At 38.5% G+C, this 17,607-nt stretch overlaps 1 protein-coding gene across 1 annotated transcript in view; it reads left to right on the plus strand.

The window, feature by feature from the left end:
- Nucleotides 1-17,607, plus strand: part of LOC147167482 (zinc finger E-box-binding homeobox 2) — a 37,687-nt gene that overhangs the window by 10,235 nt on the left and 9,845 nt on the right. The window contains exon 2 of the mRNA XM_086087295.1: nucleotides 15,217-15,519. Coding sequence (XP_085943421.1) covers nucleotides 15,217-15,519 — 303 coding nt within the window. The remainder of the gene's footprint in view (nucleotides 1-15,216; nucleotides 15,520-17,607) is intronic.

Here is a 17,607-nt window from a genome sequence, read left to right on the forward strand (position 1 = left end):
AACCCACAAAATGCATCACTTTTAAAGTCGTTTCTATAAGTTAGGAGGAAATTGCACAAAAATGTAAACACGACCGGAGGTTCAAAAACGACTATGAACACAATCAAACACTTCAACTAAAAATTGACACAAAATGCATGCCAGTCTGAAAATTGTATTTTAGCAACACATGTATATATTTTGTATGAATTTAAATCACTGAGGGCATTTATATACACTTTTGTATAGTACAAGCATTTTCAGTCAATCTCAGATGTGTCAGTTTTGTTGTGGTTACAGCTTTTAGGGGGATAAAATCCAACTAAATTATTTAGACAACAGGTTCAGCTATAACCTGCTCTAGTTTATATGCACCGAACAATGAATAACACATGGTGGATTTTTTTATACCTGACCATCTATAAAGAAATGGTGAATTAACAAAAAAAGTTCTTAAATTATGTGAGTTTTGTAACTCGAAACAAAGAAAATGTACCAAATTTTTATTTTTTTAAATCTAATTTTAAATCACATTTTGAAAAATAAAGTCAAAATGTACACATTTTCCTATTCAACAATGATTTTATGTTATCTTAGTCAGCCAGCCAGGTCTGTAAGTAAGATTTTGTGCAAAAGAAAATGAACTGATAATAAATGTTTTTGTTTTAGTGCATAGTTTGTGTTGTTTTGTTGTGTGTTTTGTTGTTTTTAATGAATACTATAAAAATAACATGCAGAACCACATCCGCTTTGAAGTAATGGCAAAATATGACATTTACAGACATGTTTGATGACCCTCAAACAAAGACGAAGGCTTTTTGCATTAGTTTACCACCGTGTATAAATCACAGTGTGCAGACTTGCTCACATTGTCATAGTAAAACAAGAAATAGGGCGAGACGCATGCTTTGGCAATGACAGCGAGGGCCCGCTCCGGCAATTTTACATTACATTTTTTCGTGTTTTAGATACCTGCATGGTCAACAGCTTTATATTTATATAAATACATACAAAACATATGGTTGAAAAGTTTTAGGGTCACTTAAAAATGTCCTCATTTTTGGTAGACATTTTCATGTAGCGTTTTACTCACTTTTGTTGCCAGTGGTCAAAACATTAATGACTCTGTGTTAAGTTATTTTGAGGGGACTACATTGTCGCAAAGTGTCATTTCTTCCGTGTTGTCCCGTGAAAAGATACTGAATAATATACTATTTTCAAAATGTGAAGTGTGTACTCCGTTTCGTGACATACTGTTTGTACACTAGTGCGTTTCTTGCAAAAAGGGATAGAAAATTAATTTGTGACCCTAAGCTTTTGAATGCCAGTGCACTATATGTGCTCATTGTACTTTAATGATGGCTTTCTATAGTCATGTACATGCAAATGTCATGGTTATAATTTGGATTGATTGGAATGTCTTGCAACCCACCTGCAGCATTAGCGGGACCCGTGACGACCCAACAAACTGACAAAGTCCATAAAACATCAAGGGCGTCCGCATAACACACTGGTGCATATTTCCAATAACTTGGATCGACTCCCTCATGGGCGAGAAGTTAAAAGCCTCCCTCTTTCTCGCCATCTCTCTCCCTGTACCTGTAATCACCTGGTACCACCTCTACTTGACCTGCCATCCCACACACAAACTCACACACACGCATTCACACATACACCTGCAAGGGGAGTGAAAACATTCCAGCCCGGGTAAAAACATGCATACAGAATTTTCTTCCACTTGTAATACTTTTTGTTGGTAAAAATACAAAAAGGTCTCTTCAGGCATTTGTTATTTGAAAGCTTTATGCATAATACCAATGCAATATGCATGTGAGGTGCAGGTATTATATTTGTCCACTTGGGATCACCATCCTCACATTCTACAGTACTGTATCTGTGACGATGACTGAATGTGTGTGACCTTAAAAGGCGGGGTCAGGCCTGTTCAAGGATGTCAAAGTCGGCGAATAAGAGTGCAGAGTTGGACTGTTGTTAACTGGCTAAACTGTTAAGTCACTCTGTATGGAGGACCAAAACCGCCCAAATTAAAAATAAATAAATTACCAAAAATACAAATAAAAACAGATATAACATTTTTTAATAATAAAATAAAATAAAATAAAAAAATATAAATGGAGATAAGAAAAAACAATTATTGCATTTTTTTATTATATTTTTTATATCAATTTTCCCCACTTTTAGTCATGTAGTTATTTATTTAGTCATTTATTTATTTTTTAATGTTGGTAGTTTTGGTCCTCCATAACTCTGTGTTGAATGACTCAACGTCAGTTGTGGCAAATGGTGTCAATACGTGCTTGTGTCAACACACGTTCACTTCTTTTATTTAATTATTTGTCTTTTCTTCCCTTTTTCTCCTCCTTGCTCGTTCGTGCTTATTGCTCTGCAGTAACACTCCATGTGGAAAAATAATCACGACTAAATCGGAAAAATTCTGCGCTACAAATTTGTAATGTGCGTTGTAAAAATCTGTGATACAGTCAAAGCTGCAAAAAGTGAAACGCAATATGTTGAGTAAAGACTTTATATTACAATTTATGTCAATTCAAAGTGAGTTTTCATCCATCTATTTTTCATTCGCGACAACAATAATTTCTTAGACCTGGGACTGGTCGCCAGTGAATCGCATGGCACATATAGACAGACAACCCAACCAATGTCGGAGATATTCTTGTTTTTTTGGAGTTTTTTTTTCAACAGACTCACAGCACGTTTGCTTTGGTAATTGTATAGCTATAGTCTTAACGGGGGGAGGCATTTAATTTAAAAATGAAGCACCGATACATGAAAATGAAAGGGCGAGGAGGCCCAGTAACATTTCTGAGGTTTGTACAAAATCCATTTTTTCCATTTTGTGGCCGACTTTGGTACCTCGACGGGGGAAAGCGCATAGTTGTGATTATATGGTGTGTGTGTGTGTGTGTGTGTGTGTCCAACGTTGCTGGAGGGATGGAGAGTCGGGTGGAGGGGGATTGGGGGAGTCATAAGACCACCGGGCAGCATATCAGACGGAGAAAACGTCATCTTTAAATGATACACATTAATGAGTAGTTGAGGTGCGAATGTGTCCAGGCTTCATACTGAGACATGGACGCTTCAGTGCCACTTTCATTTCTTCGCCACCCCCCCCCCCCCCCCTTCTTCCTTCCCCACCACGTGCACTTTTTTTCTTTTACAGCATTTCTGCTTTTCATCTTTACTCTTTTTTCCTCTCCTCGCCTTCTTTTGTCATCCATTTAAATTTGTCTAGATCTTTGCCATGTGTATCGGCTCTCCTGGATTCTATTGCTGTCATTATTTCCACTTTAATCGGATTTTTCTCCTCATTATTGACACACTCACCCATGCGTTCATCCACCCATCCAGCCAGCTCAGGTCTCCTCGGTCCCTGTCCCGTTGCCATCGCCCCGACCCCCCCTTCCTCCCTCCACCGTCGCACTGACATCGCACGCTGCACCCCCTTCTCCCTACCGCCCCCCCCCCCCTCGAAAACCACTTCAAACAGCCAGCGCCATCAAAGCCCACAGGCAGCCAGCCAGCCAGCCAGCAAGGCAGCAAGTCGGCCAGCCTTCTGCTTCGACTTAAAATTACTGTCGTCCCAGTCGCGAGGCTGCTTTCCTCTTCTGATACACATCAAAGATCCTCTTAAACTTTCCAAGTTTAAAACCCTTTCCTCTTGTCGAGTCGTTCTTCGACGGAGCTTTTGTCCGTTCTCGCGCTCCCTCCATCATTCTCTACTAGCAGGCCAGTAATGACAAGCACGCGCCGTCTTGTGAAGTTGTGCTGCCTTTGCATTTTTCTCTGTGACTTTAATTAGCTTCTATTTAAAGACAATGGCGTGGACTGTGCGAGCACAAAACACACACACACACATTTTCAATTGCATTCAGTCAAAAGCGATCATCGTGACCGAATGTTTAACTCAATGTGCAATATGATTTTCAAATCAGAGCTGCATGACCATAACAAGTGAAGTGTGTATGTGCTCATACTTGTTATTCCCTCATACACAGGCCATTAAAAAGTTTCCTGAAAAGAAAAGTAGAGGATGTAGATTGTAAGACATTCATCAAGATCCCCCCCAATAAATGACACTTTGACATCATGAGAAAAAAGTTGTAATAATACAAGAACATGTCATTTTATAAAAGAAAAGGGGCAAAAAGTCGTAATCATACAATAATAAAGCCATGTAATTAAGAATAGTTTAAATATTATGAGAATAAAGTATGGCATAAGGAAAATAGTACATTAAAAAATAAACAAATAAAGAGAAAACATATGGGTTATTTTATACAAATAAAGCCCGAAAAATAAATGTAAAAAAATGTAGAATTAAGTCAATATTTTATGATCTTCCAAGCATAAAGTTATTACAAAAGTCGTAATTATGATAAAGTTAAATTAATAAAGTTTAATTTTTTTAAATAAATAAATACAAAATTTGACCAGGAAAAAGTCATATTATACTAAATCGGAGTATTTCAAGACAAAAAAATCAAGCCATAATATTACAAGATAAAGTTGGCATTTTATGACAAAGCCATAGAATTACAACTACAATAAATTAATAAGTATGGTAATTAAGCTGAAATATGACAATAAAATTTTAATTTTTCAAGGAAAATATCCCAAAATATGGAGTCTCTATAATTATAAAAACTTGCAATTTTACCAAAATAAAGTTAATTTTATGAGATAAAGTCATCAAATTATGATTTGATCAAACTTTGTTTTATGAGAAGAATGCTAACATATTTTTTAAAATATAACTTCTTCTTGTAATATTCAACATTTTGTAAGAAAATTTCATAAAAAGTGGTCATTTTATGCCATTAAAGCCTCAATATTACAACAAATAATTAGGGGAGTAAAATCTAAATTTTATGAGCAAAAAGTCATTATGTGAATAAAGTTGTAAATTCACAATAACTTATTTTTTGGGTGGGCGTAATAAAAACAAAGGTATTTAAACTGTGTTAAACATGTTATTCAACTGAAATCACATATTTTCTTGTATTATTCCAACTTCAATTTCCTAAATATCAAATGTTTGTTTTTGTAATGCCCCTATCCTGTCAATGAGGTACTTAATAGCTTTTGTAGTAAGGTCACTGGAGTCACACGTGAAGTTGTAGCTGACTGGATGCAGTTTCCAACATGAGCCAGAGGATGGCACCCTCTCTGTATTTGACTCCGGCCACAAAAGATGCCATCTCCCACCAACCTTCAGTGTTCCAAAAACAAAATCACATGAAGACTGCACTCAATGTCCCCTTGTACGATTTAATGATGATCTGTTGTTGTTTGTGTCCCTGCACACACGTGTTGTAAATACCCACCGATGTTACAGTTAATGAGCCCTAAATTGTCCCTTTTAAAAGTGCCGCTTTGCGCCGCAAAGCTCACAGCTTATTTACAAATGCTTAAAAGAGACAAAAGCCAGTGGGATGCATTCTTAGCTCTTGAACTAACCAAATCCCACAGCACATAGTTGTTCATTTAAGCTCAAAGAGACTTTTTTATTTTAGCGTGCACCCTCTATTAAAACAACTTCAGAACCTTTTGCGCTTGTCAGAGAATGTTTTAATATTCAAAGGGAACCCACTATTGTGTGTTTTTTTTTCTTCTTCGCCTTCGCCGGCGAACAAAATAAAAAGCCACATCAGAAAGCTGGAGCCGTCCCTGAGCATTTTCATGTGTAAAGAAAAAAAAAACGAGAGGGAAAACAAATTTGGACGCGGGGTATTTATAGAGTGCTGTGTGAGAGCCTTTGCAATGACAGGAGCCTAATGAAGTGGAGCCTTGCTTTTGATTCATAGTGTGGTGAGCGCGTGGGTCCCTCTTGCTCGAGCATTCCTGCGCCGGTCCCTCGCTACACGGAAAACCAGCGCGGGCCACAGAGGAGGGCGGCGGGCCAAGTCCAAACACGCCTTTGGCCAAGCCGACCTTTTCGCCGCCGACATTGGTCCTGCTTTTAGAGCGGCGCGCAGACAGCGGTGGCCAGGTTCTATTCATACGGCACACAACGCTGTGGGGCGTTGCATTCTCAGACGTGGTCCTCTATAATGTTGATATTGTTTGGATTCCAGTTTACAGAATGCATTAGTTTGACCAAGTCGGCTTCTCCTGCCGACCTTGGCTGCTCTTGAACAGCGGTGGTCAGGTTCTATTTATACGGCACACAACAGTGTGGAGGCGGTTCATTTGTCAGTTGTGGTCCAATTTTTTGGTATTGCTTATATTTCAGTTCATAGAATTCAACTTATTGGTTTATTCTGACCAAGCAAAGCTTTACTGACGGCCTGTCATGTTCTTTTCAAACAGCACACAACGCTGTGGGGTGATTCATTCATCAGTCCTGGGCCTCGTGATGTTTCAAGTTTGTGGCCTGGTTTGTAAAAAGTTTTGTCTGACCAAGCATCGTTGACCTCATTCGTGTTTAGACAGCAATGGCCAGTTTCACGCCATATGTCACACAACACTGTGGTACTGCAGTTGTGGTACTCCACAATTTTGTTTGTAGAATTTGTAGTCCAGTTGACAAAGAACCTGATTACAGTTTAAATACTGTAACCAACTGCCTTGGAATCGGTACAAAGGAAGAAACCGGTTGATTGGAAACAACTCGGCTGTAAGTGTGTTAGCCTTGCTTATGTAAAAGGTGGAGCAGGTGTGAGGCAACAAGGTGGGCTGTTATTTCAAGTGTGACAGCGGTGGTCTGCAGGACAGGTAGGACACGGGTTGCGAAACACGCGCAGGCGGCAGCGTACAGGAAGCCTCGAAAGGAAGAAGAGCAGCGACCACAAAGGTCGTTTGCGCACCTCTTCACTCACACCTTGACACTCGCGTTGTGCTGCAGAGACAAAAACTGATTGCCTTTCTTTTTTTGTCTGCCGCAGCTAATCGTCTCGTGCCCGTCATTTGGAGGGTTACACCGCACTTTAATGGAGGTGTAGTGGACATAAGTGTCATGTACATACGTGTGATGTGTTAATATGAGGAGGAGTATGAGGAGCCAGGGTTGAAGGTGATGGATATGAATGGCTGTATCCCACTGGGGGAGATAATACTGCGTTCGATCTACTGAAAACAGGTTTGACCATTATTTGGAACACATGTTGCAATCTCAACATGGCCAAAATAGTATCGACTTCTTCAAATTCCACAAAAATAATGTCGTCGAGACAGTTGAGCTGGTGGAATTAATGCGCTTTAGGAATTGGTTCCTGTCCCTAAAATAATCATTCAGAAGGCGAGCATTCAGGAGCAGGCCACTTCCTGGCTTTCACATAATCGGGCTACACAGACCAATTTTTAACACAATGAGGACAAATAAATCAGTGTTTGTGTTTACTGAGCTGATATCGTGTGGAGCTGATATTGTGTGACGGCCAACACTGCGCACGAAACAATATCTCGACAATCGCGAGTCTCTCATAGTATCAAGACAACTTGGCGTTCTGACTGTCAGGAAATGCTAGAAGAAGCTAGGCTAACTTATCACATAGTTATTTGTGTGTGTACTTTAGATGTGGATGAACAATTTTTGACTCTGGGGCAAGGGCGGCAGTTTAATCGTGACTTGAATGGGAAAAATTGAATCCCTCAAAAACAAAACAAACAAACAAAATAGTAGTGTTTGTCTGTTTCTTAGCTTGCTAGCTACTTTCTGATGAAAGACATTAGGAACAGATGAGACTTTACCATTTATTTGCTCTGTGTGACAGACTCATGACACTGAATATGTTTCACAGTCCACACATTTACCTGGTTCCCCATCACCCGCCACAAAATTTTGCATTAATGTAGTTCGGCAGCATTTTATGTAATTTGGCAAATGAAGAAACCAATCTCAATTAAAACAGTGCCATCCCGGCTTCCACTGTTGATTTCTTGCAGAGGTAAAAATTCAAGTGGTTTGGGTCCAATTCTGCATCTTTTTACATTTTATATGTAATTAAGAATTCTTTACAAAATGTCAAAGGTTGGAAATCATTAACTCATTCACTCCAGCCATTTTCACTCAAGCAACCAACCCCCTTGGCTCCCGGCTGTTTTACTGGATTTTGACAGATTTTGCAAGGCCCACACACATTAGAGTCTCTTCTTTCATCAGGAAAAAAAACTATATTTCTATCTGTTTCCGTTTTGCAGCAATTAGCATTAGAGCATAGCTAAATTTCGTCATTATTCACAAATCTGTTTAAAACTGTGGGGGAAAGAGCTTTTTGCAACATGGTCCTGGTTGATCTCGTATACTCTGCTGCCACCTGCTGGCTGTTTTTTGTAATAACTACCATTGGTTCAAGCATTCTCTTCGGTTCTGAGGCTGCATCATGTATGCTCAAAAGAAACGTATAAATACGTCTTTGGGGCATGGTAATATTTAAAATAAAACGTATGTATACGTTTTTTGGAGCTAATTAGTTACTCACTTGTTCCGCTGATATCCTGACATACGTCATAAGCAATCTGAAGATTGCCTGATACACGGTGGCGACCATTCTATTTATCTCATAACTGTTCACTGCTGCATATGCAGTTCAGTTTTGTTCTTCTTGTGCGCTGATGATGAAGAGAAAATCTGCATTGTGTTATATTTCTACGCGTACGCCTTGAAATTGCACTTGCTGCTGTCTCATGCCCCGCGGCAACAGCAGAGATCTCCGCAGTGGTGGCGGTGGCGGTGATTCGGTATCGCCTAATGAGCGAGACATCTGAAGTACAGAGTGCCTTCTGCTTGCTTTTCGAAGTTGTCTTACTTTGTGGGAATGAGTCCATTTCTGGCTCACTAGCGATCCTCACTTGTGTCTTTTTTTCCAACCCCACCTCTTAATACCCGACTGATGTGTCACTCTCATCTCTTTGTCTTTCTTTCTTGCTCACTCTCCATTTTTCCACTCCTTATCATCAATATAAATGGTGTGAAAGACAACGTAGCAACCCCTGAGCCGCTTATTAGCAAGCATGTGTTTTATTTTGGGTGTCCGCCGCTACCTAGCCTGTAGGCCCAGCTTAGCCTGACTTGTCAACGTGTTTGTGGCTATTATGACATATCATTAGACAAGAATGTCTCTGCTTCCTCTTCTCTCGCCGCAGAAATGCTATATATAAAAAAAGAAAAAGAAAAAGAAAGACAGAGCGCTTGAAAACATCACATTCCCACAGGTTAACGTGTCATTTTGGGCCGGTTCCTCTTCAATCCGCTGTCAGCGTTCATACGATAATGTATAAAACATGGCCGCGTCAAATTCAAATTAAGTGTCGCATTCCAAGCAAAGAGCAAAGAGTACATTGCAACACAAATGATAGCCTTGATGATCTTAGTTTGTGTGTGTGTTTTTTTTATAGTGCATCGACAAAAACGTGTGAATGAACCGAAGGGGCTATTTATCCTGCGATTCTGTCACTTTATGCTATTTGTTCACAATTCAAAGCAAGTGTCACTGCTAAGATGGAGATCAGGTGGGAGGTGTTTGTTCTTGGTTGTGGTCCCTGCCTGAGTCATCGCACCAATGTCAGTCGGCATGTATGACTCAACGGGCGGCCACAGTGAGTATTTCTCAATGTCGTGCTCCGAAATATATGTTAAAGGATTAAAATCATTCATTTTCCACGTGTTGATATGAATACAGAGTCATTTAAGGTGTGTGAGGTGTTCTCCCGAGAAGCCATGCGACTTCCTACGCTTTGGTTTTGTTGAGCGTGTGGGCGTCCATGACCGTCGTGTGGTGAATTGTTGAGTCCAAGAACAGCCAGGCCGTCAAGGGTTTGCGTTGCATTAACGCTACATTAACTTCAAGCAGGCATTAGTTTGAATTATAGCATGTCATCGGGAAAAGCTGCACTCCAACTTCCACGCATCATGTTAGTCTAGACAATTGCAGAATTTGAAAAGAAATTTGATAAATGCATTTTAATATTGAAATACAATGTGTCCTCAAATTATTTATTTAAATAGTCCTTATCGTCGCTGTCCAAAAAGCTATGTAAAAAAATAAAATTAAAATAAAACTCTTGAAGATACACGTCCTTTACATGAATTTTTGTAAAAATGTATATAATTTTAAAGAATAAGCTTGAGGTATGTAAAATGTTTCTTAAGCATTTAAGAAAAAAAAAACTCAATTTAAAATAGTAATGACATTTTGTGAAAATATAGGTCAGTTAGCTCTATGCTAAATGGTCATCAGCATTTTCTCTTTTTTTTTTGAGGAAAAAAAACACTCAAAATGTATTCCCAATTTGGAGATGCATGCTTTTTGTTGAATATAATTTTATAAAGCAGGTCACTTTAAAGAATTGCCTTGGGCTATGCTAAATTTAAAGATATGCAAAAAAAATTTTTTTTTTTATTAAAGACATTTGGAGAAACATAGTTTTTACTTGACTACAACATTATGGCTGTTAGATGTGGCTGTTAAAAATGTTTATAAGGAAGCAAAAATGGCTTTTTATTTGATAAAAAATGTGGAATGCCTCTTAAGCATAAAAAAACCCTCCACGTTTGAAAACACGTTTTTTTTTTTTTAACAAGGACAACACCACTGTAAAATCTTGTTAACAACTTTGTAAAAATACAGATTTTAAATTTGATTGGGGCTGGGAGTTTTTTTTTTTTTATCTTTAAAGAAACTGTTGAAAAAAATTTAGAGATATATGTTGTTTGTAAAACAGTCATGCAAAAATCAAGGTCATTTCAAAGAATTAGTCTCAGAGTTTGCTAAAAGGTTCACAGCATTAGTTTTGAAGCTCACCAAATTTGAAGATTGAAGATTGCTTTATGTTAAATGGCACCACTTTGTGTTGAAGAATTGGTTTGGAAATATGTGATTATGTACTTGAAAATCCCATCTAAAGAATTTACTTGGGTTCTGCTCTAGGACTGAACAAGTAATCAAATTTAAATCGACCTTGCACATTTACATGTCGTTTCATGAAACACAAAAAGTTGAAGTAATAAAGCTACAGATGTATTTTCATTATTGATATAATCTGATTTATGACTTACTGACTTACGTTTACGACAGACTTGTTTGGTAGAATTTTTGTGAAATTCTTGTCGCTTAAAGGACGACAAGTCAAAGTGTTTAGTAAGTTAACAACTCTAAATGAAGTAGATCAAATTTTCGTGTTTATACCATACGCCTAACCTGCAAGGCCGAAACATTTATATATGAATATTTAGGGGTGTCAGGTGATTGAATTTTTTTTTATCATAATTAATTGCATGACTTCAATAGTTAACTCACGATTAATCAAAAAAAAAAATTCCTGTTCTAAATGTACAATAAAATATTTTTTCCTAAGTTTTCATACTCTTGTTAACATAAAAGCGGAAAAATATATAAGTTTAAACGAATAGAAATATGTCTGTATCTTGTAGTCATTGAATTCATAAAATTGAGTTAAAAATTAAAAAGATCTACTGCACTGTAAAAAATGAGTGTGGTATTGATTTGTGTTGATGTCATTTTTCTGCCACTGGATGGCATAATTGCATTTGTAAGACATTGGTGACAGCTCATTTTTGTTTTCATATTAAGAGCTACTTTAATCTTAAACATGAAGTAACGTGAAATTCTGCACATTTTTAAAATTGTAAAATACAACTTGAACCCAGTCTCCACAAATATATGTATTATTATTACATTTAGTACAACAACATTTTGACCTGGACGCGTCTGCAGCGTTGCGACTGGAATTCCCCAAGTACAGGCTTTCCAAGTAAGGGGCGGTCATTTATCGCGCGCTAAAATAATTTGTGGCATTAAAGGAACTCTAAATTAACACACTAATTTTGACACTCCTAATAATAATATGAATATTACACCTTTTTTTTCTTGTGTAAATGAACAAATACACAGGAAGAGGACCTTGAAAAAATAATCTCATATTAAATCACACTCGCAATATTGAGGGTGAAAAAAACAGAATTCATTATTTTTCCCAAATTGTTGCCCTATGGCATTTTTTTTGAAAGATGAAAATGTACATGCTTATAATAAGACAGCAATGCTTTCTGAAAATGCAAATAAATTCAAACAATTAGCTTGGTGTATGCTAAATGCTTCATGTGAGGCTAGTTTTAAGAACAGCTTTGCTGTAGAGCGTTTTTAATAAAACCCGCATTGAGAGGCTACACTTAAAGTAGCATGCAACATGTTTAAAGGTGCCTGCGACAAATGGGGGCCTATTTATTGCCTCTCAACACCCAAAACAGAACAAACAAGGTAATTTCTGGGCCATTACTGCACACCACATGATTGCAACGCAAGATCACATGTACTGTAAAAGAAACGGCAGCTGCCGCGCCTTGCCGTCCAGTTGATGCCTTCCGGCTCATAATTTCTGCGTGGCGAAACTCACAGTCGGCGCAAAATCAAAATAATTTCCCTTGACCTCCAGTTAAGTCGCTTTGCTGCGGTTTTGAATTTAAAAGAAAAAAAGCCATTCCTCCACGGTGAATGCAAATTTTCACACTTGGTTTGTTTTACTGGCTGGCTTTTGTAGAACCAAACAAACTAGGACGGATCACATGCAATTTTTCTGTTGGAGAAAGTCTGCATACAAGTTGTTTCTTTGAGGTGCTTCGACATCATGTGATCAAGCTCATCAAGCATGAAACGGCCGCGTTCTTCAAGCGCGCTCTCGCTATGAGTCACGGTCTTCCCCCTGCACACTTTGTTGCATATTGAATAGCTCTCGACTGCGTGTTGTTTTGTGTTTACCATCTTTGCACAGCCACTCTCACACTGCATGAATTGATCACCACCAACTCCTTTGTACCTTCGCACACAAACTCAAACCTCCTGCGCCGTTCAAAGTACAAACAAAGAAGCAGCTATTTGAAGGATGCTCGCGCCATCCAAATAAATAAATCAACAAGGCAGATAATGAAAGCCATGCCTGCGCGGTGCTGCTTCAAATGGGCCGGTGTCATTCACTGTCATAGCGGGGGGAAATTAGAGCCAATTTTAAACTAATCCGGAACAGACTTGTTCTTTTCTGAGGGCCTAGTGGCGAGCCCTATCGTCCCAGGAAAAGTCTCGGCTACATTATTCTTAGCATGCGTTCAGGCTAATTTCCTGCCTCGTTAGAGCACGTTCGTTCGAACCCATGGTAGCAGGGGGGCCCCGGGGCACTTGACATGTCGAGGTAAGTGTGCAAGGCTGTAACAGTAGTTTTCAAGAGGTTAAATGGGGCAAATGAGTACCAATATGGACCACTTCGCTGTATTAAATATACGGAAATAGCATAGCAATAGCATGAGGCACTCCGGTTGTCAAATGTAAATCTGGTATGTAGCATACAGTGTGATGTATACTATTTTCAACAGGATCCGCATATTATGTACATGTGGTTAAAAAGCGTAAATGAGTGTCAGTTTGGCTCGAAATGAGCTGTTAAATATCTACTCTGTATTAAGTTTAAACTGCATATGAAGCCAGTCGGATATGTTGCCGTAAGCACATATGTTGCGCAGTATGTTATGTTTTGTTGGTAATTAATACTTTTGCTTAGTAATCATCTTGTTAAAGCTCGCTATCACATGTGTATCAATATTGCGACCGAATAACTAGTGTGTGTCCAGGCTAGGTGTTAGCATAGCATAGCATAGCTGCGTGTGTCAGAGAAGAGGAAGAATTATTAGCACTTAGCGTTAGCATGGAAAGACTACCATGGTGGCCACTTCCAATCAGGTCCAAAGGGAAAAGACAGCAAGTTCCTCCAAAATCATCCTACATCCAAGTTCCTAAGACATCCGGAATATCCACTGTAAATAAATATGCATGCGTGTTTTCTTGTAGTATAGTATCTTTGAATTGATTTTTGTTGTACTTTATTATAACTGGTTGCGCTCACTTCTTTCAATTTGGTTTGTGTCCGGTGTGCTACTTTTAACTCCTCCCCACTTCCCCTGTCGAGCCCTGGGTGCACAATATGATGTGTCCTCTGTGGACTGCTAGCTAAGATAGCTAGTTAGCAGGCGCAGCAAAATAGAAAATAGAATTGCTCGTATTATTTTTCCTTGTCTCTTGTTGCTAGGCAGATTTTTGAAAAGGACTGACTCTCTGACTCAAGGAATAATGTTTATTTAAAAGTAACACAAGAAATGTTGTAACTACAGTTGACGCCCTAGCCCCCCCCCCACCCCCCCACACACTTCTGACAGTAAGTTAGCATTGTCTCGGGGTGTATTTCAGTCGAGTTAAACTGCGATTACTCGCTCGTGATTGGATATTGCCAATCAAATCAGCGACACGGAGGCCTCGGAAACGAGAGCCAACTGTTGCAATCCCGCGCATGTGTTTGTGATTGCCATTTATTGTCTTCACCATGGGAAAATGTACTGCGTTTCTTCCTGTCTGCAGCAGTCTGGGCATACAAGGATGCGATTCAAGTTGAAATTATAGTTTTTCTTTACAGAGCTATTGATCTTGCCTTCTGATGGTGACATTTCATACCACAGCTTGTGAATGATTTACTTCGTTCATCAAGTTAGGTGCATTTTCGGTCACACTGGTGTTTTAATGCAGACAGTTGGGTGGCCTGTGATGGGAATATTATTTTCAAGTGGAGTGAAATTCATTGGATTGACACAAATATTCACAAAACATTTCATTGAATGCTTTTTATGCGGTTAAAAATGTGGGCAGTGAACGATACAATACTTTTTTTGTGTATATTCCGTAATGATTTGAAACGTTTTTGGGGTTGTTTTACATGGATGGCTATTGAAAATATTTGTTCATTTCCACATTTTTACCGTTCTTGTGTTTTGGCTCATGTTGCACATTTTCAAACCACAAAGAAAGAGCACATCACAAAAATACAAAACTGAAAACAAAGTTTGGTGTTTTGTTTTGTTTTTTTAGGTATTGACAAATGTCTTCAGAACTTACTCATGTTTTGTGTGAGAGTGTGTGTTTTTCCCCTGTTTGGTTTCGGTTCTCTATCGTGTTTGCCGCATCATGATGTTTCGATCGATAGCTCAAGGTGCTAAATGCCAACCCACGCATCGGTTTAATTGCAGTTTTTTTTTCTTTAAAAAAAGGATTTCCATATATCAAGTATTTTTTTATCAGTGATTAATGGACAAATTAAAATAAATTAAAACCAAAGTATTCCCTATGATCCAAATTAGGATTGTCCCATCATGCCAGCCGTCTGTAATGACTCCCCTCATGTCTTCCTGATTCTTCCTCCCAGTGGACGCAGAGCAAGTTGGTTCACTGGGGTCCGAGGGAGAGGATGAGGTGGGCCTCTGGAGCCTGGAGCCCCAGGACTACCAGGAGAGCCTGGGCAAGACCAGCCAGACTCCCAGCGAGGGCACCGAGGAGCCCGGCAGCCCCGCCCTTTCCGCGCAGCCCCACAGCCTCAGTCCCGAGAGCGGCGGCGACAGCGGCAGGAAATTCTGGGCCCAGGTGGAGCCGGAATTGGAGGCCATAGACGACGGCGGCGCCGCCTCTGCCGCCGACACGGAGGGGGAGCAGGGATCACTGAGGATGCATTGTGAGTTGACAATAAATCACAAAAGATTTTGTCTGGGCCACCATCCAGACAAGTGGGTGGATTTGTACTCTGTTGATGTAAATGGCATCGCAAACACTCACAAACCAAAGCCAGTGGTGGTAAACGACATGTGCTTTTGAAATTCTTAATTCTCGACCAACAATAATGTTATGAATCACAGAAAAAACCCCAATTTGAATTGATTGTAAAAGTTTACAGCGGACACAGGAACAAATAAACTACCTCAAATGATTGCGGGGTGTTGTTGCTAGGCAGAATTCAACACAATTAACTGTCCTAATGGGGGAAAAAATGTTTGCCATTTGCTAGCCACGCCCATTAGACTGTTTGAACTAGGAAGCAGCAAGTTAACCCGAAAACAAGACCTGTTTATTTATATTTCACTACTGAATAATACTAAAGATTATTGTAACATAATATTGAATATTAAAAAATAATTACAAGAAAAACAAAGTAATTTTTAATAAACGTAGTAATCTTATAAGGAAAAGTGTTATTTTTATTCAAGAGACGTGTTTTTAAAATAAAAATAATAAATTGTTAGTTTTTTTCAAGAAAAGTAAAAATATTATGAGAGAGCAAATTATATGATTTTATTCTCCTAATATTCATGTATTTAATTCAGTGTATAAATTATATATAAAGTATATTGGACTGTTGTGAGAATAAATTCTTAGTTATGAATGTTAAAATCTGCATACAAACTTAAAACGGTATAAAAACCTGACATGTAGATTAATCAGGTAATGTTATTAAATATTTGACAAAACATGATCATCATAACACAGATAGTGTAATATTTTGTCTTTGTCATAATATTATTACTTTGTTCCCATAAAAAAATACATTCCTTATGCAATCACAACTTTATTATTGTAATATTACAACTTTTAGCTCCTAATATTTCAACTTTATTCTAATGAATGGTAACACAGCTATGTTATATGCGCATAAAATGATTTTTTTATTCTCTAATAGATGTATTTTATTTTTGTAAAATTGCAACAAATTTATATAAAGATCAGGAATTCATTTTTTGTAATATATTACAACGAGGGTTTGATTGATTGAATCCGTATTGATTGAATCGGCTGGCCGATTTAATGGGCCAATATTAGCCTTTAAATTGGTGAGAAAAAAAATTGGCAGATTTTTGCTGAATTAATTGCATTTTTATTTTATTTTCTAATTTCTAGTTCCTAATCGTAAAACGGCCACAAGAAGGTGGCCGATACTGGTAACGGCCACTTTTGCGAGTACCAATACCGATATCTGGTATAGATTCGGTACGAGCCCATCCCTATTTTATTTATTTATTTATTTTTTACACCATCAACAGATTACATAACATAAGACAAAGATAATGACTTTCAAATACCAAGAAAAAAAAAAACCTGTCACTTCTGCCTATTTTTCTCTTTACTAAAGAGCAAAATAATGTCAAGCAGTCAAATGTTTTGCCTGTAAAAATTTTTTTTAAATTTATTGTAAGCATGAAGAAACCAACAGAGAAGTTATTTTATTCATTCTATATTTTTTCATTCATCTGCCAATTAATCGCTTATCAGAATTGTATTCTTCTCTTAATATTGGCATCGGCCTAAAAAAATCCATATCAGTCAGGCCCTATTTGCACCTTTTTTTTCCCCATTAAAATTACATTGCTACACTATTTCAACATGTTCCTCGTAGTTATATTGCATTGTGGCCAAACTCTTTAGTCGAAATGTACGGCGCTCTGTATTATTATTCCGTACAGTGCGGCATCAAAGGCTCGTGAGAGCATGACAAAAGGCGGCGTCACACTATTTCCACGCATCAAAGAGGTGACGTTGCGGCCTGTGCTTGCTGCGACGCGAGGCCTTTCCCTTTTTAATTCCGGCAAGATGAAAGCCTCACGCAGCCCGCCGACTTAACGGGCACTTAGCCCGGCCGCTCGTGTGATTTTGGCCTTGCCCCTGCGAAAAGGCACGCCGGAGTTTTTACAGCGCCCGACCGCACGGGCTCGGTCCCCAGACCACATTAAAAAACAGCTCCAAATTTGCCAACATCTGCAAACATTTGAAA

The sequence above is a fragment of the Leptonotus elevatus genome, chromosome 10, assembly GCF_054856555.1.
Source record: "Leptonotus elevatus isolate MCC_2025b chromosome 10, RoL_Lele_1.0, whole genome shotgun sequence".
Lineage (NCBI taxonomy): Eukaryota > Metazoa > Chordata > Actinopteri > Syngnathiformes > Syngnathidae > Leptonotus > Leptonotus elevatus.